Source organism: Hyla sarda, chromosome 1, assembly GCF_029499605.1.
Source record: "Hyla sarda isolate aHylSar1 chromosome 1, aHylSar1.hap1, whole genome shotgun sequence".
NCBI lineage: Eukaryota > Metazoa > Chordata > Amphibia > Anura > Hylidae > Hyla > Hyla sarda.
The window spans coordinates 607563778-607591366 of NC_079189.1; the positions used below are offsets into that span (position 1 = coordinate 607563778).

The 27589-nt window shown below is 48.3% G+C and overlaps 1 protein-coding gene across 5 annotated transcripts in view; it reads right to left on the reverse strand.

Annotated features, from left to right (window-relative positions):
- Positions 1–1904: 1904 nt before the first annotated feature.
- The window catches only part of LOC130297416 (gastrula zinc finger protein XlCGF57.1-like), a 78650-nt gene continuing 52965 nt past the window's right edge, over positions 1905–27589 (reverse strand). For 2 of the 5 annotated variants that reach the window (XM_056549888.1, XM_056549870.1), the window contains exons 2-5: positions 20689–20793; positions 20307–20486; positions 9282–9489; positions 1905–3209 (exon numbers count right to left, since the gene is read on the reverse strand). In XM_056549888.1, the coding sequence (XP_056405863.1) occupies positions 2026–3209; positions 9282–9489; positions 20307–20486; positions 20689–20766 (1650 nt within the window). In that variant the 5' untranslated portion in view covers positions 20767–20793 and the 3' untranslated portion in view covers positions 1905–2025. Of the gene's footprint in view, positions 3210–9281; positions 9490–20306; positions 20487–20688; positions 20794–20925; positions 21040–27589 lie in introns of all 5 variants that reach the window. The other 3 variants (XM_056549906.1, XM_056549898.1, XM_056549879.1) reach the window with 2 other exon arrangements.

Here is a 27589-nt window from a genome sequence, read left to right on the forward strand (position 1 = left end):
TTCCCATGCATATCATCTCGGATAGAGGCGTTCAATTTGTGTCGAAATTTTGGAGAGCTCTCTGTAACAAATTAAAAATCAAATTAAATTTCTCATCCTCCTATCCCCCCCAATCCAATGGCCAAGTAGAGAGAGTAAACCAGATTCTTGGTGACTACCTGCAACATTTTGTCTTCTCCTCCGCCAAGACGATTGGGTCAACCTTCTGCCCTGGGCTGAATTCTCGTACAATTTCAAAAATTCGGAATCCTCTGCCAAATTCCTATTCTTTGTGGTGTACGGCCGTCACCCTCTGCCCCCCCTCCCCATTCCCACTTCTTCTGGACTTCCTGCTGTAGATGAAGTAACCCGGGATTTCTCTGTTATCTGGAAGGAGACTCAAAAGTCGCTCCTACTGGCCTCGTCTTTTATGAAGAGACATGCAGATAAGAGAAGAACTCCTGTCTTCACTCCTGGGGACAAAGTGTGGCTCTCTGCCAAATATATCCGGTTTTGTGTTCCTAGCTACAAGCTGGGTCCACGTTACCTTGGACCATTTAAAGTCAAGACTCAAATCAATTCTGTCTCCTACAAGCTTCATCTTCCTCCTTCTCTTCGTATTCCTAACTCCTTTCATGTTTACCTTCTCAAACCTCTCGTTCTTAACCACTTTTCCCCCAAGGTCACCGCTCCTGCTCCTGTCTCTGGCTCCTCTGATGTCTTCACGGTAAAGGAAATCCTTGCCTCCAAGGTAGTCAGAGGTAAAAAAAAAATTCTCGTTGACTGGGAGAATTGTGGCCCCAAAGAGAGGTCTTGGGAGCCTGAGGACAATATCCTCAACAAGGAACTCATCCATAGGTTCCTGGGCTCCAAAAAGAGGGAGAGACCAAAGGGGGGTACTGTTACGCCGAGGGCTCCGGGTCCCTGCTCCTCCCCGGAGCGCTCACGGCGTTCGTCTCTGTACAGCGCCCCGGTCAGACCCGCTGACCGGGAGCGCTGCACTGGTGTCACCGGTGGGGATGCGATCCGCGTATATTTATTTATTTTATTACCTTTATGAAGGGGCGGACAGACCAGGGGCTGGTGGGAGTAGACATGCGCTGCGCAGGCACGCATGTACGTCTGCTCTAATCACCTGACCTGCCTGAGACTCTGTCCCTCTGCGATCACCAGCAGAAGCAGATCCCCTGTGCAGCAGCAGTGACAGGAGTAGCTGCCTCCACTGCTTCACACCACAGCACTAATCTCCAGGAGGGTGAGGGCAGGTGTAGATGTATGTAGCATGTGTGTGGGGTGGGAGGAGACCAAGGATGGGGTGCAGGTGGGGTGCTGAGGAGATCAAGGATGGGATGCAGAGGGGGGGGGGGGTGCTGAGGAGACCAAGGATGGGGTGTGGGGGGCGCTGAGGAGACCAAGGATGGGGTACAGAGGGGGGGCACTGAGGAGACCAAGGATGGGGTGCAGAGGGGGAGGGCGCTATGGAGACCAAGGATGGAGTTGCGGGGGGGAGCAGAGGAGACCAAGGAAGGTGGTGACGAGGAGACAAACAATAAGGGGGGGGTGGATATTATGTATGTAGTGTGTGTGTGGGGTGGGAGTGTTGAGAAGACCATGGATAGGGTGTGGGGGCAGAGGAGCATGGAGAGGACTTAGAAGTCTGGGGAGGTGAAACAGAGGAGTCTGGAGGAGGAAGAGGACACCGGGGTCTGGGGGAAGGAGAGTGCAAGGGTCCCTGTGGTTTCTAGCTACACCCCTGATCACTGGAATAAGTCCCTTCTCTCTTAGGTGTTTGGGTCTCCAGTAGCAGCTCCCCATGGATTATGCCTGTTGGGTCTTCTCCATGAGGAGCAGTGAATATCACAACCATATATCACACTCTTTTCCTACCATGTAAACTATAGTGATGACATCGCTGGATCGGTGACTACGTTCTAAAAGAAAACTTTTATTAACAATTGGGAACAAGTTTGGAGATGCAGTATATGATATATGTATTAATGTCAGATATCCTATGTACATGGTTAATATATAGAGGTGTTATCCGCATCATTTATTACTCTGAATTGGCTTCTCTCCTGTGTGAATTCTTTTATGTCTGATAAGTGTTGACCTCTGAGTAAAACATTTTCTACATTCTGAACATGAAAATGGCTTCTCTCCTGAGTGAATTATTTGATGTTTAACAAGAGATGTTTTTACAGTAAAACATTTCCCACATTCTGAGCATGAAAATGGCTTCTCCCCTGTGTGAGTTTTTTGATGTTCAAAAAGGTTTGATTTCTGAGTAAAACATTTTCTACATTCGGTGCATGAAAATGGCTTCTCCCCTGTGTGAGTTCTATGATGATTAACAAGTTGTGATTCATAAGTAAAACATTTTCCACATTCTGTGCACGAAAATGGCTGCTCTCCTGTGTGAGTTTTTTGATGTTCAAAAAGGTTTGCTTTCTGAGTAAAACATTTTCTACATTCGGTGCATGAAAATGGCTTCTCCCCTGTGTGAGTTCTTTGATGTCTAACAAGTTGTGATTCATAAATAAACCATTTTTCACATTCTGAGCATGAAAATGGCTTCTCCCCTGTGCAAGTTATTTGATGTTTCACAAGTTGTGATTCATAAGTAAACCATTTTCCACATTCTGAACATGAAAACGGCTTCTCTCCTGTGTGAGTTTTTTCATGTTTAACAAGATTTGATTTCAGAGAAAAACATTTCCCACATTCTAAACATGGAAATGGCTTCTCCCCTGTGTGACTTCTTTGATGTTTAACAAGTTGTGATTCATAATTAAAATATTTTCCACATTCTGAGCATGAAAATGGCTGCTCCCCTGTGTGAGTTTTTTGATGTTCGATAAGGTTAACTTTCTGAATAAAACATTTTCTACATTCGGTGCATGAAAATGGCTTCTCCCCTGTGTGAGTTCTTTGATGATTAACAAATTGTGATTCATAAGAAAAACTTTTCCCACATTCTGAACATGAAAATGGCTTCTTCTTATTTCGCTTTACAAACTGTAATGGATCAAAAGATAAGCCCTGTATAACAGTCTGTGATGAATCTTTAGGTTGGACTTGTATAACAGGATGAGATGAGAGATCTTGGCTGTGAAGGGCTGAGGGTGTATCTGGGATAATGGAATGTTCTTCATATGTATCTTGTGTGATATCATCATCTGCTTTATAATATGAAGATATAAGATTCTCCTCTGATCTCCTGGTGGAAGAATCTGCCAAGAAGAAAACATTTCATTTTTAAGCAATTACCCCTTAACGATCCAGGAAATGTAAGTTTTGCATTCTCCCTTCTAAAAGCCACATTTTCTTACTTTTCCATCTACAGAGCCATACGGTGGCTTGTTTTTTGTAGGAACAATTGTACTTTGTAATGACACCCTTTATTTTACCATAACATATACAGCAGAACAGAAAGAAAATTTGTGAGAAGAAATTCCATTAAAGATGTAATTTTGAAAACTTTGGGAAGGTGCAGGTAGATTTCTACATTGCCGGAAATGTACGAATTATAAAAATATATAAATTAAACCGCACGGTCAATGGCGTACGTACAAAAAAATTCCAAAGTCCAAAATAGTGTAGTTTTGGTCACTTTTTATATCATGAAAAAATTTATAAAAAGCGATCAAAAAGTCTGATCATACCGGACTGTATGATGGAAAAATAAAAAAGTTATGGGGGTAAGAAGATGAGAATTTTTAACGTATACATTTTCCTGCATGTAGTTATGATTTTTTCCAGAAGTCCGACAAAATCCAACCTATATAAGTAGGGGATCATTTTAACCGTATGGACCAACAGAATAAAGATAAGGTGTCATTTTTACCGAAAAATGCACTGCGTAGAAACGGAACCCCCCAAAATTTACAAAATGGCGTTTTTTCTTCAATTTTGTCGCACAATGAATTTTGTTTTCCGTTTTGCCGTAGAATTTTTTGGTAAAATTACTAATCTCACTGCAAAGTAGAATTGGTGGTGCAAAAAATAAGCCATCATATGGAATTTTATGTGCAAAATTGAAAGTGTTATGATTTTTAGAAGGTGATGAGGAAAAAATTTAAATGGAAAAACGCTGAGTCCTTAACCCCTTAAGGATCAGGCCAATTTCCATTGTAGGACCAGAGCATTTTTTGCACATCTGACCACTTTCACTTTAAGCATTAATAACTCTGGGATGCTTTTACCTTTCATTCTAATTCCGAGATCGTTTTTTTGTGACATATTCTACTTTATGTGGTTAATTTTGTCGATACTTGCATCATTTCTTGGTGAAAAATTCCAAAATTTGATGAAAAAAATTTAAAATGTTTTCCTTTTTCTAACTTTGAAGCTCTCTGCTTGGAATGAAAACAGACATTCCAAATAAATTATATTTTGATTCACAAATACAATATGTCTACTTTATGTTTGCATCATAAAGTTGAGATGTTTTAACTTTTGGAAGACATCAAAGGGCTTCAAAGTTCAGCAGCAATTTTCCAATTTTTCACAAGATTTTCAAAATCGGAATTTTTCATGGACCAGTTCAGGTTTGAAGTGGATTTGAAGGGCCTTCCTATTAGAAATTCCCCACAAATGACCCCATTATAAAAACTGCACCCCCCAAAGTATTCAAAATGACATTCAGTAAGTGTGTTAACCCTTTAGGTGTTTCACAGGAATAACAGCAAAATAAAGGAGAAAATTCAAAATCTTAATTTTATACCTCTCAAAATTTGTAAGGCAATTTCTCTCGAGTAAGGAAATACCTCATATGTGGATGTCAAGTGTTCGGCGGGCGCTGTAGAGGGCTCAGAAGGGAAGGAGCGACAATGGGATTTTGGAGAGTGAGTTTTTCTGAAATGGCTTTTGGGGGGCATGTCACATTTAGGAAGCCCCTATGGTGCCAGAACAGCAGAAAACCCCCCCACATGGCATACCATTTTGGAAACTACACCCCTTAAGGCACGTAACAAGGGATCCAGTGAGCGTTAACATCCTACAGGTGTTTGATGATTTTTCGTTAAAGTCGGATGTGTAAATGAAAAAAAAAAAAATATTTTCACTAAAGTGCTGTTTTTTCCCCATATTTACCATTTTTCTAAAGGATAATGGGAGAAAATGCCCCCCAAAATTTGTAACCCCATCTCTTCTGAGTATGGAAACACCCCATGTTAGGACATAAAATGCTCTGGGAGAACTACAATGCTCAGAAGAGAAGGAGTCACATTTGGCTTTTTGAAAGCAAATTTAGCTGAAATGGTTTTTGGGGGGCATGTCCCATTTAGGAAGACCCTATGCTGCCAGAACAGCAAAAATACCCACATGGCATACTATTTTGGAAACTACACCCCTTAAGGAACGTAACAAGGGGTACAGTGAGCTTTAACACTTCACAGGTATTTCACGACTTTTTGTTAAAGTTGGATGTGTAAATGGAAAAAAAAAATCACAAAAATGCAGTTTTTTCCCAAAATTTCAATTTTTTTTTTTACAAGCGGTAATAGGAGAAAATGACCCCTAAAGTTTGTAACCCCATTTCTTCTGAATATGGAAATACCAGATGTGTGGAGGTCAAGTGCTCTGCTGGCGCACAACAATGCTCGGAAGAGGAGGAGCGCCATTGAGCTTTTGGAAAGGGAATTTGTTTGGAATGGAAGTCAGGGGCCAAGTGCGTTTACAAAGCCTCCTGTGGTGCCAGAACAGTGGACCCCCCCACATGTGACCCCATTTTGGAACTACACCCCTCACAGAATTTAATAAGGGGTGCAGTGAGTATTTACACTCCACTGGCATTTGACAGATCTTTGGAAAAGTGGGCTGAGCAAATGCAAAATTAAATTTTTCATTTTCACAGACCACTGTTCCAAAAATCTGTCAGACACCTGTGGGGGGTAAATGCGTTTATGTCAGAACCGCTGTAAAATCAGCCACCCCGTGCAAATCCCCAATTTAGGCCTCAAATGTACATGGTGCGCTCTCACTCCTGAGCCTTATTATGCGCCCGCAGATCATTTTACGCCCACATATGGGGTATTTCCGTACTCAGGAAAAATTGTGTTACAAATTTTGGGGGTCTTATTTTCCTTTTACCGCTTGTGAAAATTATAAGTAAAGGGCAACACCAGCATGTTAGTGTAAAAACTTTTTTTTTTTACACTAACAGGCTGGTGTAGACCCCAACTTTTCCTTTTCATAAGGGGTAAAAGGAGAAAAAGCCCCCCAAAATTTGTAGTGTAATTTCTCCCGAGTACGGAAATACCCCATATGTGGCACTAAACTGTTTCCTTGAAATACGACAGGGCTCCAAAGTGAAAGAGCGCCATGCTCATTTGAGGACTAAATTTGGGATTGCATAGGGGTATTCTATGCCAGTGATTCCCAAACAGGGTGTCTCCAGCTGTTGCTAAACTCCCAGCATGCCTGGACAGTCAGTGGCTGTCCGGAAATGCTGGGAGTTGTTGTTTTGCAACAGCTGGAGGCTCCGTTTTGGAAACACTGCCATACAATACATTTTTATTGGGTGGGACAGTGTAAGGGGGTGTATATGTAGTGTTTTACCCTTTATTATGTGTTAATGTAGTGTAGTGGTTTTAGGGTACATTCGCACTGGCGAAGGTTTACAATGAGCTTACCGCTAGGAGTTTGCGCTGCAGCGAAAAATTTGCTGCAGCTCATACTTGAAGCAGGAAACTTACTGTAAACCTGCCCGTGTGAATGTACCCTGTACATTCACATGGGGGGGGGAGGGCAAATCTCCAGCTGTTTCAAAACTACAACTACCTGCATGCACTGACAGACCGTGCATGCTGGGAGTTGTACTTTTGAAACAGCTGGAGGCACACTGGTTGGAAAACCTTCAGTTAGGTTCTGTTACCTAACTCAGTATTTTCCCACCAGTGTGCCTCCAGCTGTTGCAAAACTACAACTCCCAGCATGTACTGATCGCCAAAGTGCATGCTGGGAGATGTAGTTATGCAACAGCTGTAGGTAAGCAACTACAACTCCCAGCATGCTGAGACAGCTGTTTGTGTTTGGGCATGCTGGGATTTGCAGTTTTGCAACATCTGGAGGTCTACAGTTTGGAAATCACTGCACAGTGATTTCCAAACTGTGAACCTCCAGATGTTGCAAAACTACAATTCCCAGCATGCCCAGACAGCAAACTTCTATGTGGGCATGCTGGGAGTTGTAGTTTTGCAAGATCTAGATGGCCAAAGTTCTCTGCACAGTGATCTCCACAGTGATCTTGCAAACTACAAATCCCAGCATGACAGCAGTCTGGGCATGCTGGGAGTTGTAGTTTTGCAACATCTGGAGGGCAACAGTGTAGAGACCACTGTATAGTGGTCTGAAACTGTAGTCCTCTAGATGTTGCTGAGCAACTTACCGGCTTCCGTCGGATCCAGGGAGCCAGCCGCACGATATAGCCGCCCGCGCCGATCTCCAACACCGATCATCGCCTGCAGCCCCGCCCGCAGGGTAAGTGGACTTCGGCGTCGGTCCCCTTCGTTTCCCCGTTCTGCCCCGCCTAACGGGAAAACGAAAGTTAACCCCCCCCCCCGCCCCCGATCTGCTATTGCTTGTCGCTTCTAGAAGCCCAATAGCAGGGATAGGAGGGGTGGCACCCCTGCCACCTATCTCCTATCCCTTCAGGTGGATCATAGGTGTCTTGGACAACCGCGATGCCCCTTATTTTCCGGGTCACCATAGACCCGTAAACGCGCAAACCGCAAGTGTGAATTCACTTGCGATTTGCGCCGATCGCAGACACGGGGGGATCTGATGACCCCCCTGGGCATTTGCGCGGGGTGCATGCTGATCGATATCAGCAGTCACCCCGGTCCGATCCCTGCCCGCTGCGCGGCGGGGACCGAAATTCCCACGGACATACATGTACGTCCTTGGTCCTTAAGACCCAGGGTATCAGGACGTACCTGTATGCCCGTGGTCCTGAACAGGTTAAGGGGTTAAAATAAATTTTAAACTTTTTTTTTTTTTTTTATGTTGGTGTAAATTGCTTTATTTTGACAAGGGCTATTGTCAAAATAAACGTTTCTATTGAAATTTTTTTTGTTTGTTTAGGCCGATCAATAAGATATTTTATTAGTTCCCACAATTCCATACGCAGTGATACTAAATATATTTATTACATTTTTTTGAGGGGGAGAACAGGGTTAACTTATGTACTGCATTGATCCATCAGATTTGCACAGTATTCGTACTGCCTGCCATAAGCTGGCACTGAACCACCAATGTCACTTATAATGACAGAGCCATCTGCAGAGATAGGCTAGTAGCGGTGTCCCCCGGGTATGGAGCGGGCTCGAGTCCTGTCCATGTACCCTTAACGGCTCCTTTGCATAAATATACGTAATAAGTCATTAAAGGGACAAAAACATCCAAATAAAACTTATCGCCACCCAGGTGATGATCAGCATAATCCAAGGAATCATAAGACTTGATGTCAATCTTAAAAAAACACTTTTTTATCTATTTATTTTTGCTTATATAGTGCAGCATAGGCTATTCTTAGTGAATAATGTACAGGTTCTTGTGTATGACTGTTTTAGCTGATGTGGCAGGCATAGATTTTATAGCCATCTTGATTCTATTTCAGAACAGAAATTATTTTCTCATCCTGCCTACATTTCCCATGAATCCTCTCGCTTTACACAGAGGGAGGGAGTGGAGCCTCATTGCTGCAGTTCACCTGCTGCAATTCGACTGTTTTCCTTGCTGACAAATCTTGTTGCCTCTTGGAAAGGCCTGAGCATGTGACAGGTGTCTCTAACTAGCTGTCAATACCTAAGCTGAAAGTCACACTGGCTACAAAAGCTGTCTGTCTACTGCGTTAGGTAGCGTGCCTGTCTACTGCATTAGGTGGCGAAGCGAACCTGGCAAAGTTTTTGTTTCACACCACTTTTATACCGCAGGCAGTGTTTTAGAGCAGCTATTGACGTCAGGCCACACAATCGAATCATTGAGCAGACAACACCAGATGACATCTAACGAAGGACACAGCCACTCTGGTGGGAATGATGGGGAGAGATTTTTGTCCCACTGTCACAATTCGTGGGCATATAAACAGTGTGGTGTTAACAGAAGGATCAGAATAGTTTACAGGGCACACAAGGGGCATAGTAATAGAATGGGGGGCATAGAAGAGGGACTAACTATAGTAAGAGGACACAGAAGGGCCTGTGGTCCAAAATTTGCCTTGGAGCACAAAGGACTCTAGTTACACCACTACTTCCATAATAATATTACAGCCGGTGAATTAAATCTAAGTGGCTACTACTCACCTGGGCAATTAACTGAAGGAATGTCCTCCTTATACTGCTCAGCAATGCTCACATCTGTCTCTTCTTCTTCTTCCTTTATGTCTATAGCATTAATACAGATCAGATCTTTTCCTGTAGGAATGTCTTTCTTATACTGCTCATTACTGCTCACATCTGTCTCTTCTTCTTCCTTTATGTTTGGAGCATTAATATCGTTTGGACCTTCTCCCTGAATCATAGGATGTGGAAGAAAATCATGCAAAAGTCATAATGTTATAGTCATAATGCTACAGATGTTACAGATGAGCAGGAGCTGAGGAGTCATTGAGGGTGAGGGGACTGACCACAAGAGCTTCACAGCCCTTCTACGGGGACGGGGATACCTCTCTGGTGCTGTTCTCTTACTGGATCTTGTAAATGACAAGTAGAGATTCTCAGTGTTTACCAACACAAATGGAAAATACCTCCCAAATAGGGAAAAATTATATAGAAAGGGGAGTGACTAAAACTTAACTTTTAATATTTATGCAGCTAAGACACATATACTATTCGTGCAGAAATATTGGTAATTGGCGAAGGATGCTGATCCTACTGCCAATATGATGTAATATATATGCAGTTAAGAAATCATTAAATCAATAATGTCTAGCATTCACCATCTCATGACCCTGCTTATGTTGTGGCTCAGGTCAAATCATATAGTATTGACTGTACAATGCCCTTCCCTACGCGTTTCAGTCAAATATTCATGACCTCATCAGGGGCTATATACATTTCTTTGCACTTGTACACGTAACCACCAGTTCCAATAATCGGTGTCATGAAACACAAGGCAACATATGGTGTGAGACCGCCGATACAGTTGCGGTCCCACAGTTATTAAAGATACTGCTAGATTCAATAAAGACACTGTTCATAGTACATCCGGTGGTTCATATCCGGCGTCCTAACCTTGTCACGGTGTGCGCACCTGCAGTGGCAGAGAGCCGTGCAGTTCCGTCGGCTACCAGCATTCCCAGCAGTGTCACCTCTTTAGTCATCACCAGACCCCTCCATTACTGTATAATGTCCCAGCATTCCCAGCAGTGTCACCTCTCCAGTCATCACCAGTCCCCTCCATTACTGTATAATGTCCCAGCAGTGTCACCTCTCCAGTCATCACCAGACCCCTCCATTACTGTATAATGTCCCAGCATTCCCAGCAGTGTCACCTCTCCAGTCATCACCAGACCCCTCCATTACTGTATAATGTCCCAGCATTCCCAGCAGTGTCACCTCTCCAGTTATCAGCAGACCCCTCCATTACTATATAATGTCCCAGCATTCCCAGCAGTGTCACCTCTCTAGTCATCACCAGACCCCTCCATTACTGTATAATGTCCCAGCAGTGTCACCTCTCCAGTCATCACCAGACCCCTCCAATACTTTATAATGTCCCAGCATTCCCAGCAGTGTCACCTCTCCAGTCATCACCAGACCCCTCCATTACTGTATAATGTCCCAGCAGTGTCACCTCTCCAGTCATCACCAGACCCCTCCATTACTGTATAATGTCCCAGCAGTGTCACCTCTCCAGTCATCACCAGACCCCTCCATTACTGTATAATGTCCCAGCAGTGTCACCTGTCCAGTCATCACCAGACCCCTCCATTACTGTATAATGTCCCAGCAGTGTCACCTCTCCAGTCATCACCAGACCCCTCCATTACTGTATAATGTCCCAGCAGTGTCACCTCTCCAGTCATCACCAGACCCCTCCATTACTGTATAATGTCCCAGCATTCCCAGCAGTGTCACCTCTCCAGTCATCACCAGACCCCTCCATTACTGTATAATGTCCCAGCATTCCCAGCAGTGTCACCTCTCCAGTCATCACCAGACCCCTCCATTACTGTATAATGTCCCAGCAGTGTCACCTCTCCAGTCATCACCAGACCCCTCCATTACTGTATAATGTCCCAGCAGTGTCACCTCTCCAGTCATCACCAGACTCCTCCATAACTGTATAATGTCCCAAAGGGTTAAAAAACTGTGTAGCTCACTTAGCATTAATAAATATACCCGAGGTGAACTGGCGTTACCTTCACCCAAAGGTCTAACAAATATTAAATAATGAAGTTGAAAATCAACTAGGAACCAGTCCTCAGGGTATATTAGATAGACAGAAAAGAGATGGAAAAAAGAGTGATCCTGATATACAAAATATTTATTTTATGTTACTAAAACACTGATACTCTCTGTCCCTGCTGGGCCCTAGCATGGGACACAGAAGTCAGTGAAAATAGAAATCAAAAATTAAAAATTACATTAATAAAATGATAAAACTTGCAACAAAATAGGTGATGTATGAAATATTCAATAATGCGCTAAAAATAGCAAAGTGCTGTACTGTTCAATAACTGGAAAGTTCAACAGTCTTTGTGCTTCCAATAGTTAGATAGTAACACAGTTCAACAAAGTTCCGATGTATCAATCTCAGTAATAGTCATTGGTGATACAATGTAGCAAGTTGTCACTTCAGAACACTTAGTATACTGAGTGGACACGAGGTCTGGTGCACAGCACCACTCACCACTCCTGACGCCGTCTATGGTAGCTGGCTGGACGGGCTGATGTGGAGTTGTCAACCTCCGGCGATGCCCGATGTCTGTGCGGATCTCCTTCTCCTTTGGTCCTCGGCTGGCACGGATGGCACCGGCCTTTTAGGTGTGCCGTGGATCGTGAGTTGGTCCGGGGAGACAGCGGTGGTGGCAGAAACCGCTACTGCTCCACTTCTATTTTCTGCCACCACCGCTGTCTCCCCGGACCAACTCACGATCCACGGCACACCTAAAAGGCCGGTGCCATCCGTGCCAGCCGAGGACCAAAGGAGAAGGAGATCCGCACAGACATCGGGCATCGCCGGAGGTTGACAACTCCACATCAGCCCGTCCAGCCAGCTACCATAGACGGCGTCAGGAGTGGTGAGTGGTGCTGTGCACCAGACCTCATGTCCACTCAGTATACTAAGTGTTCTGAAGTGACAACTTGCTACATTGTATCACCAATGACTATTACTGAGATTGATACATCGGAACTGTTACGCCGAGCGCTCCGGGTTCCCGCTCCTCCCCGGAGCGCTCGCTTCACCTCCTCCGCTGCAGCGCTCCGGTCACGTCCTCTGACCCGGGGCGCTGCGATCCTGCTGCTAGCCGGGATGCGATTCGCGATGCGGGTAGCGCCCGCTCGCGATGCGCACCCCGGCTCCCCTACCTGACTCGCTCCCCGTCTGTTCTGTCCCGGCGCGCGCGGCCCCGCTCCCTAGGGCGCGCGCGCGCCGGGTCTCTGCGATTTAAAGGGCCACTGCGCCGCTGATTGGCGCAGTGGTTCCAATTAGGGTTATCACCTGTGCACTCCCTATATTACCTCACTTCCCTTGCACTCCCTTGCCGGATCTTGTTGCCTTAGTGCCAGTGAAAGCGTTCCTTGTGTGTCCCTTGCCAGTGTTTCCAGACCTTCTGCCGTTGCCCCTGACTACGATCCTTGCTGCCTGCCCCGACCTTCTGCTACGTCCGACCTTGCTTCTGCCTACTCCCTTGTACCGCGCCTATCTTCAGCAGCCAGAGAGGTGAGCCGTTGCTAGTGGATACGACCTGGTCACTACCGCCGCAGCAAGACCATCCCGCTTTGCGGCGGGCTCTGGTGAAAACCAGTAGTGGCTTAGAACCGGTCCACTAGCACGGTCCACGCCAATCCCTCTCTGGCACAGAGGGTCCACTACCTGCCAGCCGGCATCGTGACAGTAGATCCGGCCATGGATCCCGCTGAAGTTCCTCTGCCAGTTGTCGCTGACCTCACCACGGTGGTCGCCCAGCAGTCACAACAGATTGCGCAACAAGGCCAACAGCTGTCTCAACTGACCGTTATGCTACAACAGTTGCTACCACAGCTTCAGCAGTCATCTCCTCCGCCAGCTCCTGCACCTCCTCCGCAGCGAGTGGCCGCTCCTGGGATACGCTTATCCTTGCCGGATAAATTTGATGGGGACTCTAAGTTTTGCCGTGGCTTCCTTTCCCAATGTTCCCTGCATCTGGAGATGATGTCGGACCTGTTTCCCACTGAAAGGTCTAAGGTGGCTTTCGTAGTCAGTCTTCTGTCCGGAAAAGCCCTGTCATGGGCCACACCGCTCTGGGACCGCAATGACCCCGTCACTGCCTCTGTACACTCCTTCTTCTCGGAAATCCGAAGTGTCTTTGAGGAACCTGCCCGAGCCTCTTCTGCTGAGACTGCCCTGTTGAACCTGGTCCAGGGTAATTCTTCCGTTGGCGAGTATGCCGTACAATTCCGTACACTTGCTTCAGAATTGTCCTGGAATAATGAGGCCCTCTGCGCGACCTTCAAAAAAGGCCTATCCAGCAACATTAAAGATGTTCTGGCCGCACGAGAAATTCCTGCTAATCTACATGAACTTATTCACCTAGCCACTCGCATTGACATGCGTTTTTCTGAAAGGCGTCAGGAACTCCGCCAAGATATGGACTCTGTTCGCACGAGGCGTTTCGTCTCCTCGGCTCCTCTCTCCTCTGGTCCCCTGCAATCTGTTCCTGTGCCTCCCGCCGTGGAGGCTATGCAGGTCGACCGGTCTCGCCTGACACCTCAAGAGAGGACACGACGCCGTATGGAGAACCTCTGCCTGTACTGTGCTAGTACCGAACACTTCCTGAGGGATTGTCCTATCCGTCCTCCCCGCCTGGAAAGACGTACGCTGACTCCGCACAAAGGTGAGACAGTCCTTGATGTCTACTCTGCTTCTCCACGTCTTACTGTGCCTGTGCGGATGTCTGCTTCTGCCTTCTCCTTCTCTACAGTGGCCTTCTTGGACTCTGGTTCTGCAGGAAATTTTATTTTGGCCTCTCTCGTCAACAGGTTCAGCATCCCAGTGACCAGTCTCGCCAGACCCCTCTACATCAATTGTGTAAATAATGAAAGATTGGACTGTACCATACGTTTCCGCACGGAGCCCCTTCTTATGAGCATCGGATCTCATCATGAGAGGATTGAACTTTTGGTCCTCCCCAATTGCACCTCGGAGATTCTCCTTGGACTTCCCTGGCTTCAACTTCATTCCCCAACCCTGGATTGGTCCACTGGGGAGATCAAGAGTTGGGGGTCCTCTTGTTCCAAGAACTGTCTAAAACCGGTTCCCAGTAACCCTTGCCGTAACTCTGTGGTTCCTCCAGTAACCGGTCTCCCTAAGGCCTATATGGACTTCGCGGATGTTTTCTGCAAAAAACAAGCTGAGACTCTACCTCCTCACAGGCCTTATGATTGCCCTATCGACCTCCTCCCGGGTACTACTCCACCCCGGGGCAGAATTTATCCTCTCTCTGCCCCAGAGACTCTTGCCATGTCCGAATACGTCCAGGAGAATCTAAAAAAGGGCTTTATCCGTAAATCCTCCTCTCCTGCCGGAGCCGGATTTTTCTTTGTCTCCAAAAAAGATGGCTCCCTACGTCCTTGCATTGACTACCGCGGTCTTAATAAAATCACGGTTAAGAACCGCTACCCCTTACCCCTCATCTCTGAACTCTTTGATCGCCTCCAAGGTGCCCACATCTTCACTAAATTGGACTTAAGAGGCGCCTATAACCTCATCCGCATCAGAGAGGGGGACGAGTGGAAAACGGCATTTAACACCAGAGATGGACACTTTGAGTATCTGGTCATGCCCTTTGGACTGTGCAATGCCCCTGCCGTCTTCCAAGACTTTGTCAATGAAATTTTTCGTGATCTATTATACTCCTGTGTTGTGGTATATCTGGACGATATCCTAATTTTTTCTGCCAATCTAGAAGAACACCGCCAGCATGTCCGTATGGTTCTTCAGAGACTTCGTGACAACCAACTCTATGCCAAAATTGAGAAATGTCTGTTTGAATGCCAATCTCTTCCTTTTCTAGGATATTTGGTCTCTGGCCAGGGACTACAGATGGATCCAGACAAACTCTCTGCCGTCTTAAATTGGCCACGCCCCTCCGGACTCCGTGCTATCCAACGCTTTTTGGGGTTCGCCAATTATTACAGGCAATTTATTCCACATTTTTCTACCATTGTGGCTCCTATCGTGGCCTTAACCAAAAAAAATGCTGATCCCAAGTCCTGGCCTCCTCAAGCAGAAGACTCCTTTAAACAACTCAAGTCTGCCTTTTCTTCGGCTCCCGTGCTCTCCAGACCTGACCCTTCCAAACCCTTCCTATTGGAGGTTGATGCCTCCTCAGTAGGAGCTGGAGCTGTTCTTCTACAAAAAAATCCTTCCGGGCATGCTGTCACTTGTGGTTTTTTCTCTAGGACCTTCTCTCCAGCGGAGAGGAACTACTCCATCGGGGATCGAGAGCTTCTAGCCATTAAATTAGCACTTGAGGAATGGAGGCATCTGCTGGAGGGATCAAGATTTCCTGTTATTATCTACACCGACCACAAGAACCTCTCCTACCTCCAGTCGGCCCAACGGCTGAATCCTCGCCAGGCCCGGTGGTCTCTGTTCTTTGCCCGATTTAACTTTGAGATTCACTTTCGTCCTGCCGATAAGAACATTAGAGCCGATGCTCTCTCTCGTTCCTCGGATGCCTCAGAAGTTGATCTCCCTCCGCAACACATCATTCCACCTGACTGCCTGATCTCCACTTCTCCTGCCTCCATCAGGCAGACTCCTCCAGGAAAGACCTTTGTTTCTCCACGCCAACGCCTCGGAATCCTCAAATGGGGTCACTCCTCCCATCTCGCAGGTCATGCGGGCATCAAGAAATCTGTGCAACTCATCTCCCGCTTCTATTGGTGGCCGACTCTGGAGACGGATGTTGGGGACTTTGTGCGAGCCTGCACTATCTGTGCCCGGGATAAGACTCCTCGCCAGAAGCCCGCTGGTTTTCTTCATCCTCTGCCTGTCCCCGAACAGCCTTGGTCGCTGATTGGTATGGATTTTATTACTGATTTACCCCCTTCCCGTGGCAACACTGTTATTTGGGTGGTCGTTGATCGATTCTCCAAAATGGCACATTTCATTCCTCTTCCTGGTCTTCCTTCTGCGCCTCAGTTGGCTAAACAATTTTTTGTACACATTTTTCGTCTTCACGGGTTGCCTACGCAGATTGTCTCGGATAGAGGGGTCCAATTCGTGTCTAAATTCTGGAGAGCTCTCTGTAAACAACTCAAGATTAAATTAAATTTTTCCTCTGCATATCATCCCCAGTCCAATGGACAAGTAGAAAGAATTAACCAGATCCTGGGTGATTATTTGCGACATTTTGTTTCCTCCCGCCAGGATGACTGGGCAGATCTCCTTCCATGGGCCGAATTCTCGTATAACTTCAGGGTCTCTGAATCTTCCTCCAAATCCCCATTTTTCGTGGTGTACGGCCGTCACCCTCTTCCCCCCCTCCCTACCCCCTTGCCCTCTGGTCTGCCCGCTGTGGATGAAATTTCTCGTGACCTTTCCATTATATGGAGAGAGACCCAAAATTCTCTCTTACAGGCTTCTTCACGCACGAAGAGGTTCGCGGATAAGAAAAGAAGAGCTCCCCCCGTTTTTTCCCCTGGAGACAAGGTATGGCTCTCCGCTAAATATGTCCGCTTCCGTGTCCCTAGCTACAAGTTGGGACCACGCTATCTTGGTCCTTTCAAAATTTTGTGTCAAATTAATCCTGTCTCTTATAAACTTCTTCTTCCTCCTTCTCTTCGTATCCCTAATGCCTTTCACGTCTCTCTTCTCAAACCACTCATCCTCAACCGTTTTTCTCCCAAATCTGTTCCTCCCACTCCTGTTTCCGGCTCCTCGGACGTCTTCTCGGTCAAGGAGATTTTGGCTGCCAAAAAGGTCAGAGGGAAAAATTTTTTTTTAGTAGACTGGGAGGGTTGTGGTCCTGAAGAGAGATCCTGGGAACCTGAGGACAACATCCTTGACAAAAGTCTGCTCCTCAGGTTCTCAGGCTCCAAGAAGAGGGGGAGACCCAAGGGGGGGGGTACTGTTACGCCGAGCGCTCCGGGTTCCCGCTCCTCCCCGGAGCGCTCGCTTCACCTCCTCCGCTGCAGCGCTCCGGTCACGTCCTCTGACCCGGGGCGCTGCGATCCTGCTGCTAGCCGGGATGCGATTCGCGATGCGGGTAGCGCCCGCTCGCGATGCGCACCCCGGCTCCCCTACCTGACTCGCTCCCCGTCTGTTCTGTCCCGGCGCGCGCGGCCCCGCTCCCTAGGGCGCGCGCGCGCCGGGTCTCTGCGATTTAAAGGGCCACTGCGCCGCTGATTGGCGCAGTGGTTCCAATTAGGGTTATCACCTGTGCACTCCCTATATTACCTCACTTCCCTTGCACTCCCTTGCCGGATCTTGTTGCCTTAGTGCCAGTGAAAGCGTTCCTTGTGTGTCCCTTGCCAGTGTTTCCAGACCTTCTGCCGTTGCCCCTGACTACGATCCTTGCTGCCTGCCCCGACCTTCTGCTACGTCCGACCTTGCTTCTGCCTACTCCCTTGTACCGCGCCTATCTTCAGCAGCCAGAGAGGTGAGCCGTTGCTAGTGGATACGACCTGGTCACTACCGCCGCAGCAAGACCATCCCGCTTTGCGGCGGGCTCTGGTGAAAACCAGTAGTGGCTTAGAACCGGTCCACTAGCACGGTCCACGCCAATCCCTCTCTGGCACAGAGGGTCCACTACCTGCCAGCCGGCATCGTGACAGGAACTTTGTTGAACTGTGTTACTATCTAACTATTGGAAGCACAAAGACTGTTGAACTTTCCAGTTATTGAACAGTACAGCACTTTGCTATTTTTAGCACATTATTGAATATTTCATACATCACCTATTTTGTTGCAAGTTTTATCATTTTATTAATGTAATTTTTAGTTTTTGATTTCTATTTTCACTGACTTCTGTGTAACATGCTAGGGCCCAGCAGGGACAGAGAGTATCAGTGTTTTAGTAACATAAAATAAATATTTTGTATATCAGGATCACTCTTTTTCCATCTCTTTTCTGTCTATCTAATATACCCTGAGGACTGGTTCCTAGTTGATTTTCAACTTCATTATTTAATTTTGTATAATGTCCCAACAGTGTCACCTCTCCAGTCATCACCAGACCCCTCCATTACTGTATAATGTCCCAGCAGTGTCACCTCTCCAGTCATCACCAGACCCCTCCATTACTGTATAATGTCCCAGCAGTGTCACCTCTCCAGTCATCACCAGACCCCTCCATTACTGTATAATGTCCCAGCAGTGTCACCTCTCCAGTCATCACCAGACCCCTCCATTACTGTATAATGTCCCAGCAGTGTCACCTCTCCAGTCATCACCAGACCCCTCCATTACTGTATAATGTCCCAGCATTCCCTGCAGTGTCACCTCTCCAGTCATCACCAGACCCCTCCATTACTGTATAATGTCCCAGCAGTGTCACCTCTCCAGTCATCACCAGACCCCTCCATTACTGTATAATGTCCCAGCATTCCCAGCAGTGTCACCTCTCCAGTCATCACCAGACCTCTCCATTACTGTATAATGTCCCAGCAGTGTCACCTCTCCAGTCATCACCAGATCCCTCCATTACTGTATAATGTCCCAGCATTCCCAGCAGTGTCACCTCTCCAGTCATCACCAGACCCCTCCATTACTGTATAATGTCCCAGCATTCCCAGCAGTGTCACCTCTCCAGTCATCACCAGACCCCTCCATTACTGTATAATGTCCCAGCATTCCCAGCAGTGTCACCTCTCCAGTCATCACCAGACCCTCCATTACTGTATAATGTCCCAGCAGTGTCACCTCTCCAGTCATCACCAGACCCCTCCATTACTGTATAATGTCCCAGCATTCCCAGCAGTGTCACCTCTCCAGTCATCACCAGACCTCTCCATTACTGTATAATGTCCCAGCAGTGTCACCTCTCCAGTCATCACCAGATCCCTCCATTACTGTATAATGTCCCAGCATTCCCAGCAGTGTCACCTCTCCAGTCATCACCAGACCCCTCCATTACTGTATAATGTCCCAGCATTCCCAGCAGTGTCACCTCTCCAGTCATCACCAGACCCCTCCATTACTGTATAATGTCCCAGCATTCCCAGCAGTGTCACCTCTCCAGTCATCACCAGACCCTCCATTACTGTATAATGTCCCAGCAGTGTCACCTCTCCAGTCATCACCAGACCCCTCCATTACTGTATAATGTCCCAGCATTCCCAGCAGTGTCACCTCTCCAGTCATCACCAGACCCCTCCATTACTGTATAATGTCCCAGCAGTGTCACCTCTCCAGTCATCACCAGACCCCTCCATTACTGTATAATGTCCCAGCAGTGTCACCTCTCCAGTCATCACCAGACCCCTCCAATAATGTATAATGTCCCAGCAGTGTCACCTCTCCAGTCATCACCAGACCCCTCCATTACTGTATAATGTCCCGGCATTCCCAGCAGTGTCACCTCTCCAGTCATCACCAGACCCCTCCATTACTGTATAATGTCCCAGCAGTGTCACCTCTCCAGTCATCACCAGACCCCTCCATTACTGTATAATGTCCCAGCATTCCCAGCAGTGTCACCTCTCCAGACATCACCAGACCACTCCATTACTGTATAATGTCCCAGCAGTGTCACCTCTCCAGTCATCACCAGACCCCTCCATTACTCTATAATGTCCCAGCATTCCCAGCAGTGTCACCTCTCCAGTCATCACCAGACCCCTCCATTACTGTATAATGTCCCAGCAGTGTCACCTCTCCAGTCATCACCAGACCCCTCCATTACTGTATAATGTCCCAGCAGTGTCACCTCTCCAGTCATCACCAGACCCCTCCATTACTGTATAATGTCCCGGCATTCCCAGCAGTGTCACATCTCCAGTCATCACCAGACCCCTCCATTACTGTATAATGTCCCAGCATTCCCAGCAGTGTCACCTCTCCAGACATCACCAGACCACTCCATTACTGTATAATGTCCCAGCAGTGTCACCTCTCCAGTCATCACCAGACCCCTCCATTACTGTATAATGTCCCAGCATTCCCAGCAGGGTCACCTCTCCAGTCAGCAGCTCCATCATCTTGTTGATGAGTTCTAGAATTTTCTGTTCATCCATTTCCTCATGTATCAGGGAGTGAGGTGGGGCCCCCGGGATTGGGCTCAGGGTTCTTCCCCATCCTTCACACACAGGGGCCCGACAGCGCCCACTAGAGGACTTCTTCACTACTGTGTAATCCTGTGTATGGAGAGACACATTAATATCACTACATACATTCCCAGAATCCCTCACCTCTCCAGCCATATCCATCTGTTATTACATAGATAAGAATGAGGTCATGTGACATCACTCCCAGAATCCCTCACCTCTCCAGTCATATACATCTGTTATTACATAGATAAGAATGAGGCCATGTGAAATCACTTCCAGAATCCCTCACCTCTCCAGTAAGCCGGAAGAGTATCTGTAGGGTAAGGGTTATGATCCTGTCGGCCATCTTGTTCCTGTCTCTCTCCATGGTTAATCGGTCATCCAGGAGAATTCTCTGAGGGGAAAACACATTATAAATATCCAGACTCAGGATTGTAATTTCTTAAGGACTTTATAACATAAGATCGTCCATTTTCTGTGGTTCTAGATATTCAGAATTAGTTAAATGTAATTTTAGGACACTAACATCTTATTCTGTTTCCTTCTTCACACCAGAGATCCTGAGAAGTGGCTGCAGAGGCTAACGCTATGTTGTGTATAGAATCATCGATCGTTGGCTGCTCTCCGGCCTATCAGGGACCTACATTTGCAGAGATATAGTTATTGATCATGTGATCACATCTGGTTTTTCAGGGGATTCTGCAGATCACTGAATCTTTTGGGAAACACAAAGGATCCATAGTGAAAGGGAGGGGCCAGCCGGGTATCAGAGGTATAAAGGCAATGGTATACGGGTATAAAATACAATGCATAACTACCTAATGTATGGATCAGATGTGAGTTAAAGGGGTACTCCACCCCTAGACGTTTTATCCCCTATCTAGTGGACAGGAGATAAGATGTCTGATCGCGGGCTCCCACCGCTAGGACCTCCCTCAATCTCCAGGCCGGCACCCCGGCATTATAAACATTTATGTTCAGAACTCCAGCTTATGGGCTTCCATGTTTGTGATGTCACCACAGCTGTCACACCACCTCGATTCATGTCTGTCAGGATCTGGATACTGTAAGGATACTGGTGGTGGATCCTCTGTGTCAGTGGGGTGATGACGTGGGCCATACCAGGGGAACGGAGTCTAAGGGGTTACTGGTTTTCACCAGAGCCCGCCGCAAAGCGGGATGGACTTGCAGGTAACCCCCAGGTCGTTCCACCCGATAGCGACTCAACCCCAACTGACGGCTGAGACAGGCGCGGTACAAGGGATTAGGCAAGAGCAAGCTCGGACGTAGCAGAAGGTCTGGGCAGGCAGCAAGGATCGTAGTCAGGGGCAACGGCAGAGGGTCTGAAACACTGGCTTGGGACATACAAGGAAACGCTTTCACTGGCACAAGGCAACAAGATCCGGCAATACTGGGAAGGGGAAGTGAGGTTATATAGAGAGGGCACAGGTGTGAGCACTAATTGGGCCAGGCGCCAATCAGTGGCGCACTGGCCCTTTAAATCGCAGAGAGCCCGCGCGCGCGCTGGGACTGAGCCGTCGGGGAACAGGACGGGTGAGGAGACCGGGATGCGAGCCGCGAGCGGGCCGCATCCCCGCCGGTAACATTGATGCAGCGCTCCCGGTCAGCGGGTCTGACCGGGGCGCTGCAAGAAGGTGAATGCCGCAAGCGCTCCGGGAAGGAACAGGGACCCGGAGCACTCGGCGTAACAGTACCCCCCCCCTTGTGTCTCCCCCTCTTTTTGGAACCCAAAAACTTGCGAATGAGCTCCTTGTCGAGGATATTATCCTCCGGTTCCCAAGACCTTTCTTCGGGGCCACAATTCTCCCAATCTACCAGAATATTTTTTTTACCTCTGACCATTTTGGACGCGAGGATTTCCTTAACAGCGAAGACATCGGAGGAGCCAGAGACAGGAGCTGGAGCGACAACCTTGGGAGAGAAGTGGTTAAGAACAAGAGGTTTGAGAAGAGAAACATGAAAAGAGTTAGGAATACGGAGAGAAGGGGGAAGAAGAAGTTTGTAGGAGACAGGATTGATTTGACTCTTGATTTTAAAAGGTCCAAGATAACGTGGTCCCAGCTTATAGCTGGGCACACGGAAGCGGATATACTTGGCAGAGAGCCACACTTTGTCCCCAGGAGCGAAGACAGGAGGAGTTCTTCTCTTTTTATCAGCATGTCTCTTCATACGAGACGAGGCCAGTAGGAGCGAGTAACTTCATCAACGGCAGGCAATCCAGAAGAAGTGGGAATGGGGAGGGGGGGCAGAGGGTGACGGCCGTACACCACAAAGAACGGGGATTTGGCGGAGGATTCAGAGTTTTTAAAATTGTACGAGAATTCAGCCCAGGGTAGAAGGTCGACCCAATCATCTTGGCGGGAGGAAACAAAATGTCGCAAATAGTCACCAAGGATCTGGTTAACTCTCTCTACTTGCCCATTGGATTGGGGATGATAGGAGGATGAGAAATTTAATTAGATTTTTAATTGATTACAGAGAGCTCTCCAAAATTTCGATACAAATTGAACGCCTCTATCCGAGACGATATGCGTGGGTAGCCCGTGAAGGCGAAAAATATGCATAAAAATTTTTTCGCCAACTGTGGTGCTGAAGGAAGACCTGGAAGTGGAATAAAATGTGCCATCTTGGAGAAACGATCAACGACCCCCCAGATGACGGTGTTGCCATGGGATACAGGCAGATCCGTAATAAAATCCATGGCAATTTGAGACCATGGCTGCTCAGGAACAGGTAAAGGAAGGAGGAGTCCAGCAGGCTTCTGGCGAGGGGTCTTGTCCCGGGCACAAACTGTACAGGCCCGAATGAAATGAGCGACATCACCCTCCAGCGTAGACCACCAATATAAACGAGAAATAAGTTGGATGGACTTCTTGACGCCAGCGTGGCCAGCGAGGTGCAAGGAATGTCCCGACTTGAGGATCTTGAGGCGCTGGCGTGGAGGGACAAAGGTCTTTCCAGGAGGAGTTTGTCTAATAGAAGCTGGAGCAGAGGAGACCAGGCACTCAGGAGGTACTATATGTTGTAGAGGGGCTTCAGATTCGGTAGCATCAGAGGAACGTGAAAGGGCGTCAGCCCTGATGTTTTTGTCAGCAGGACGAAAGTGAATCTCGAAGTTAAAGCGGGCAAAAAACAACGACCACCTAGCCTGGCGAGGGTTCAGACGTTGGGCAGACTGGAGATACGAGAGATTCTTGTGATCTGTGTAGATGACAATGGGGTGTTTGGAACCTTCCAGTAGATGCCTCCATTCTTCGAGAGCTAGCTTGATGGCCAGAAGTTCACGATCACCAATGGAGTAATTTTTTTCCGCCAGAGAGAAGGTTTTAGAAAAGAAACCACAAGTAATATTATGTCCGGTAGAGTTTTTTTTGAAGGAGTACGGCTCCGGCTCCGACTGAGGAGGCATCCACTTCCAGCAAGAAGGGTTTCGATGGATCAGGTCTGGACAGTACTGGAGCAGAAGCAAAGGCAGTTTTGAGGCGATTGAAGGCCTCATCCGCTTGAGGAGGCCAGGACTTAGGGTTGGCATTCTTCCTGGTTAGGGCCACAATCGGAGCTACAATGGTGGAAAAATGAGGAATAAACTGTCGGTAGTAGTTGGCAAATCCTAAGAAGCGTTGGATAGCACGGAGTCCAGAAGGGCGTGGCCAATCTAAAACCGCTGACAGTTTGTCTGGGTCCATTTGAAGTCCCTGACCAGGGACTAGGTAACCTAGGAAGGGAAGAGATTGGCATTCAAAGAGACATTTCTCCATTTTGGCATACAGTTGATTTTCGCGCGGAGTCTCTGGAGCACTAGGCGGACATGACGACGGTGTTCCTCTAGAGTAGAGGAGAAAATCAAGATGTCGTCCGGGTAAACCACAACACAGGTGTCACGATGCCGGCTGGCAGGAGGTGGATCCTCTGTGCCAGAGAGGGATTGGCGTGGACCGTGCTAGTGGACCGGTTCTAAGTCACTACTGGTATTCACCAGAGCCCGCCGCAAAGCGGGATGGTCTTGCTGCGGCGGTAGTGACCAGGTCGTATCCACTAGCAACGGCTCAACCTCTCTGACTGCTGAAGATAGGCGCGGTACAAGGGAGTAGACAGAAGCAAGGTCGGACGTAGCAGAAGGTCGGGGGCAGGCGGCAAGGTTCGTAGTCAGGGTGGATAGCAGAAGTTCTGGTACACAGGCTTTGGACACACAAAACGCTTTCACTAGGCACAAGGGCAACAAGATCCGGCAAGGGAGTGCAAGGGAGGAGATCAGATATAGCCAGGGAGCAGGTGGAAGCCAATTAAGCTAATTGGGCCAGGCACCAATCATTGGTGCACTGGCCCTTTAAGTCTCAGGGAGCTGGCGCGCGCGCGCCCTAGAGAGCGGAGCCGCGCGCGCCAGCACATGACAGCAGGGGACGGGAACGGGTAAGTGACCTGGGATGCGATTCGCGAGCGGGCGCGTCCCGCTGTGCGAATCGCATCCCCGACGGCCATGACAGTGCAGCGCTCCCGGTCAGCGGGACCGACCGGGGCGCTGCGGAGAGAGAGACGCCGTACGCGCTCCGGGGAGAAGCGGGGACCCGGAGCGCTAGGCGTAACAACAGGTATATAACAAGTCCCGAAATATTTCATTAACGAAGTCCTGGAAGACTGCAGGGGCGTTGCAGAGCCCAAAGGGCATAACAAGATATTCAAAGTGTCCGTCTCTGGTATTAAATGCGGTTTTCCACTCATCCCCTTTCCTGATGCGAATGAGATTATATGCGCCTCTTAAGTCCAATTTAGTGAAGATGTTGGCGCCACGAAGGCGGTCAAAGAGTTCCGAGATTCGAGGCAGGGGATAGTGGTTTTTAATGGTGATTTTATTTAAACCGCGGTAGTCAATACATGGCCGTAGGGTACCGTCTTTTTTCGAAACAAAGAAGAACCCCGCTCCGGAAGGGATGAGGACTTGCGAATTAATCCCCTCTTTAAATTTTCCTGGATGTAGTCAGACATGGCTTGAGTCTCAGGGGCGGATAGAGGATAGATTCTGCCCCGGGATGGAGTAGTACCAGGAAGGAGGTCAATAGGGCAGTCATAAGGCCTATGAGGTGGCAAAGTCTCTGCTTGTTTTTTACAGAAAACATCGGCATAGTCCTGGTAGGCCTTGGGAAGACCTGGTATAGGTGGAGCCACAGGGGTTTGACTGACGGGAGCAGACGTGAGGCATTGTTTGAGACAAGAAGAACCCCAGCTCTTGATCTCCCCGGTGGTCCAGTCAAGGGTAGGAGAGTGACGTTGGAGCCATGGCAAGCCGAGGAGAATTTCAGAGGTGCAGTTGGGTAGGACAAGAAATAAAAAATTTTCGTGATGCAGTCCAATGCACATTAACAGGGGTTCTGTGCGGTAACGCACAGTGCAGTCCAATTTTTCTCCATTAACTGAAGAGATGTAGAGTGGTCTGACGAGACTGGTCACTGGGATGTTGAACCTATTAACGAAAGAGGCCAAAATAAAATTTCCTGCAGAACCGGAATCCAAGAAGGCCACAGCTGAGAAGGAGGAGTTAGCAGAAGGAGAAATCCGCACAGGCACAGTAAGACATGGAGAAGCAGAATTCACACCTAGAGCTGTCTCACTTTTGTGCGGAATCGGAGTGCGTTTTTCCGGACGCGGAGTGCGGATAGGACAGTCTTTTAGGAAGTGTTCGCTACTAGCACAGTACAGGCATAGATTCTCGTTACGGTGGCGAGTCCTCTCTTGTAGGGTCAGGCGGGACCGGTCCACTTGCATAGCCTCCACGGCAGAAGGCACAGGAACAGATTGCACTGGACTTGAGAAGAGAGGAGCCAGGAAGAGAAATCGCCTGGTGCGAACAAAGTCCTTCTCTTGTCGGAGCTCCTGGCGTCTTTCAGAAAAACGCATGTCAATGCGGATGGCCAAATGGATAACTTCATGCAGGTTAGCAGGAATTTCTCATGCGGCCAGTACATCCTTGATGTTGCTGGATAGGCCTTTCTTGAAGGTCGCACAGAGGGCCTCATTGTTCCAGGATAATTCAGAAGCGAGAGTACGAAATTGGATGTCGTATTCGCCCACAGAAGAACTTCCTTGGACAAGGTTCAACAAAGCAGTCTCGGCAGAAGAGGCCCGGGCTGGTTCCTCGAAGACACTACGAACCTCAGCGAAGAAGGACTGGACAGTGGCAGTGACAGGATCATTGCGGTCCCAGAGTGGTGTGGCCCATGACAAGGCCTTTCCAGACAGGAGACTAACCACGAAAGCCACCTTAGACCGTTCTGTGGGAAATTGGTCCGACATCACCTCCAAGTGTAGGGAACATTGAGACAGGAAACCACGGCATAGTTTAGAGTCCCCATCAAATTTGTCCGGCAGGGACAAGCGGAGGCTGGGAGCGGCCACTCGCTGCGGAGGAGGTGCAGGAGCTGGCGGAGGAGATGATTGCTGAAGCTGTGGCAGGAGTTGTTGCAGCATGACAGTCAGTTGGGTCAGCTGTTGTCCTTGTTGCGCTATCTGTTGAGATTGCTGGGCAATCACCGCGGTAAGGTAAGCGACAACTGGCAGCGGGACCTCAGCGGGATCCATGGCCAGATCTACTGTCAGGATCCGGATACTGTGAGGATAATGTCAGTGGGGTGATGACGTGGGCCGTACCAGGGGAACGGAGTCTAAGGGGTTACTGGTTTTCACCAGAGCCCGCCGCAAAGCTGGATGGACTTGCAGCAGCAGGTAACCCCCAGGTCGTTCCACCCGATAGCGACTCAACCCCAACTGACGGCTGAGACAGGCGCGGTACAAGGGATTAGGCAAGAGCAAGCTCGGACGTAGCAGAAGGTCTGGGCAGGCAGCAAGGATCGTAGTCAGGGGCAACGGCAGAGGGTCTGGAACACTGGCTTGGTTCATACAAGGAAACGCTTTCACTGGCACAAGGCAACAAGATCCGGCAATACTGGAAGGGGAAGTGAGGTTATATAGAGAGGGCACAGGTGTGAGCACTAATTGGGCCAGGCACAAATCAGTGGCGCACTGGCCCTTTAAATCGCAGAAAGCCCGTGCGCTCGCCCTAGGGAGCGGGACCGCGCACGCCGGGACTGAGCCGTCGGGGAACAGGACGGGTGAGGAGACCGGGATGCGAGCCGCGAGCGGGCGCACCCCGCTACGCGGGTCGCATCCCCGCCAGT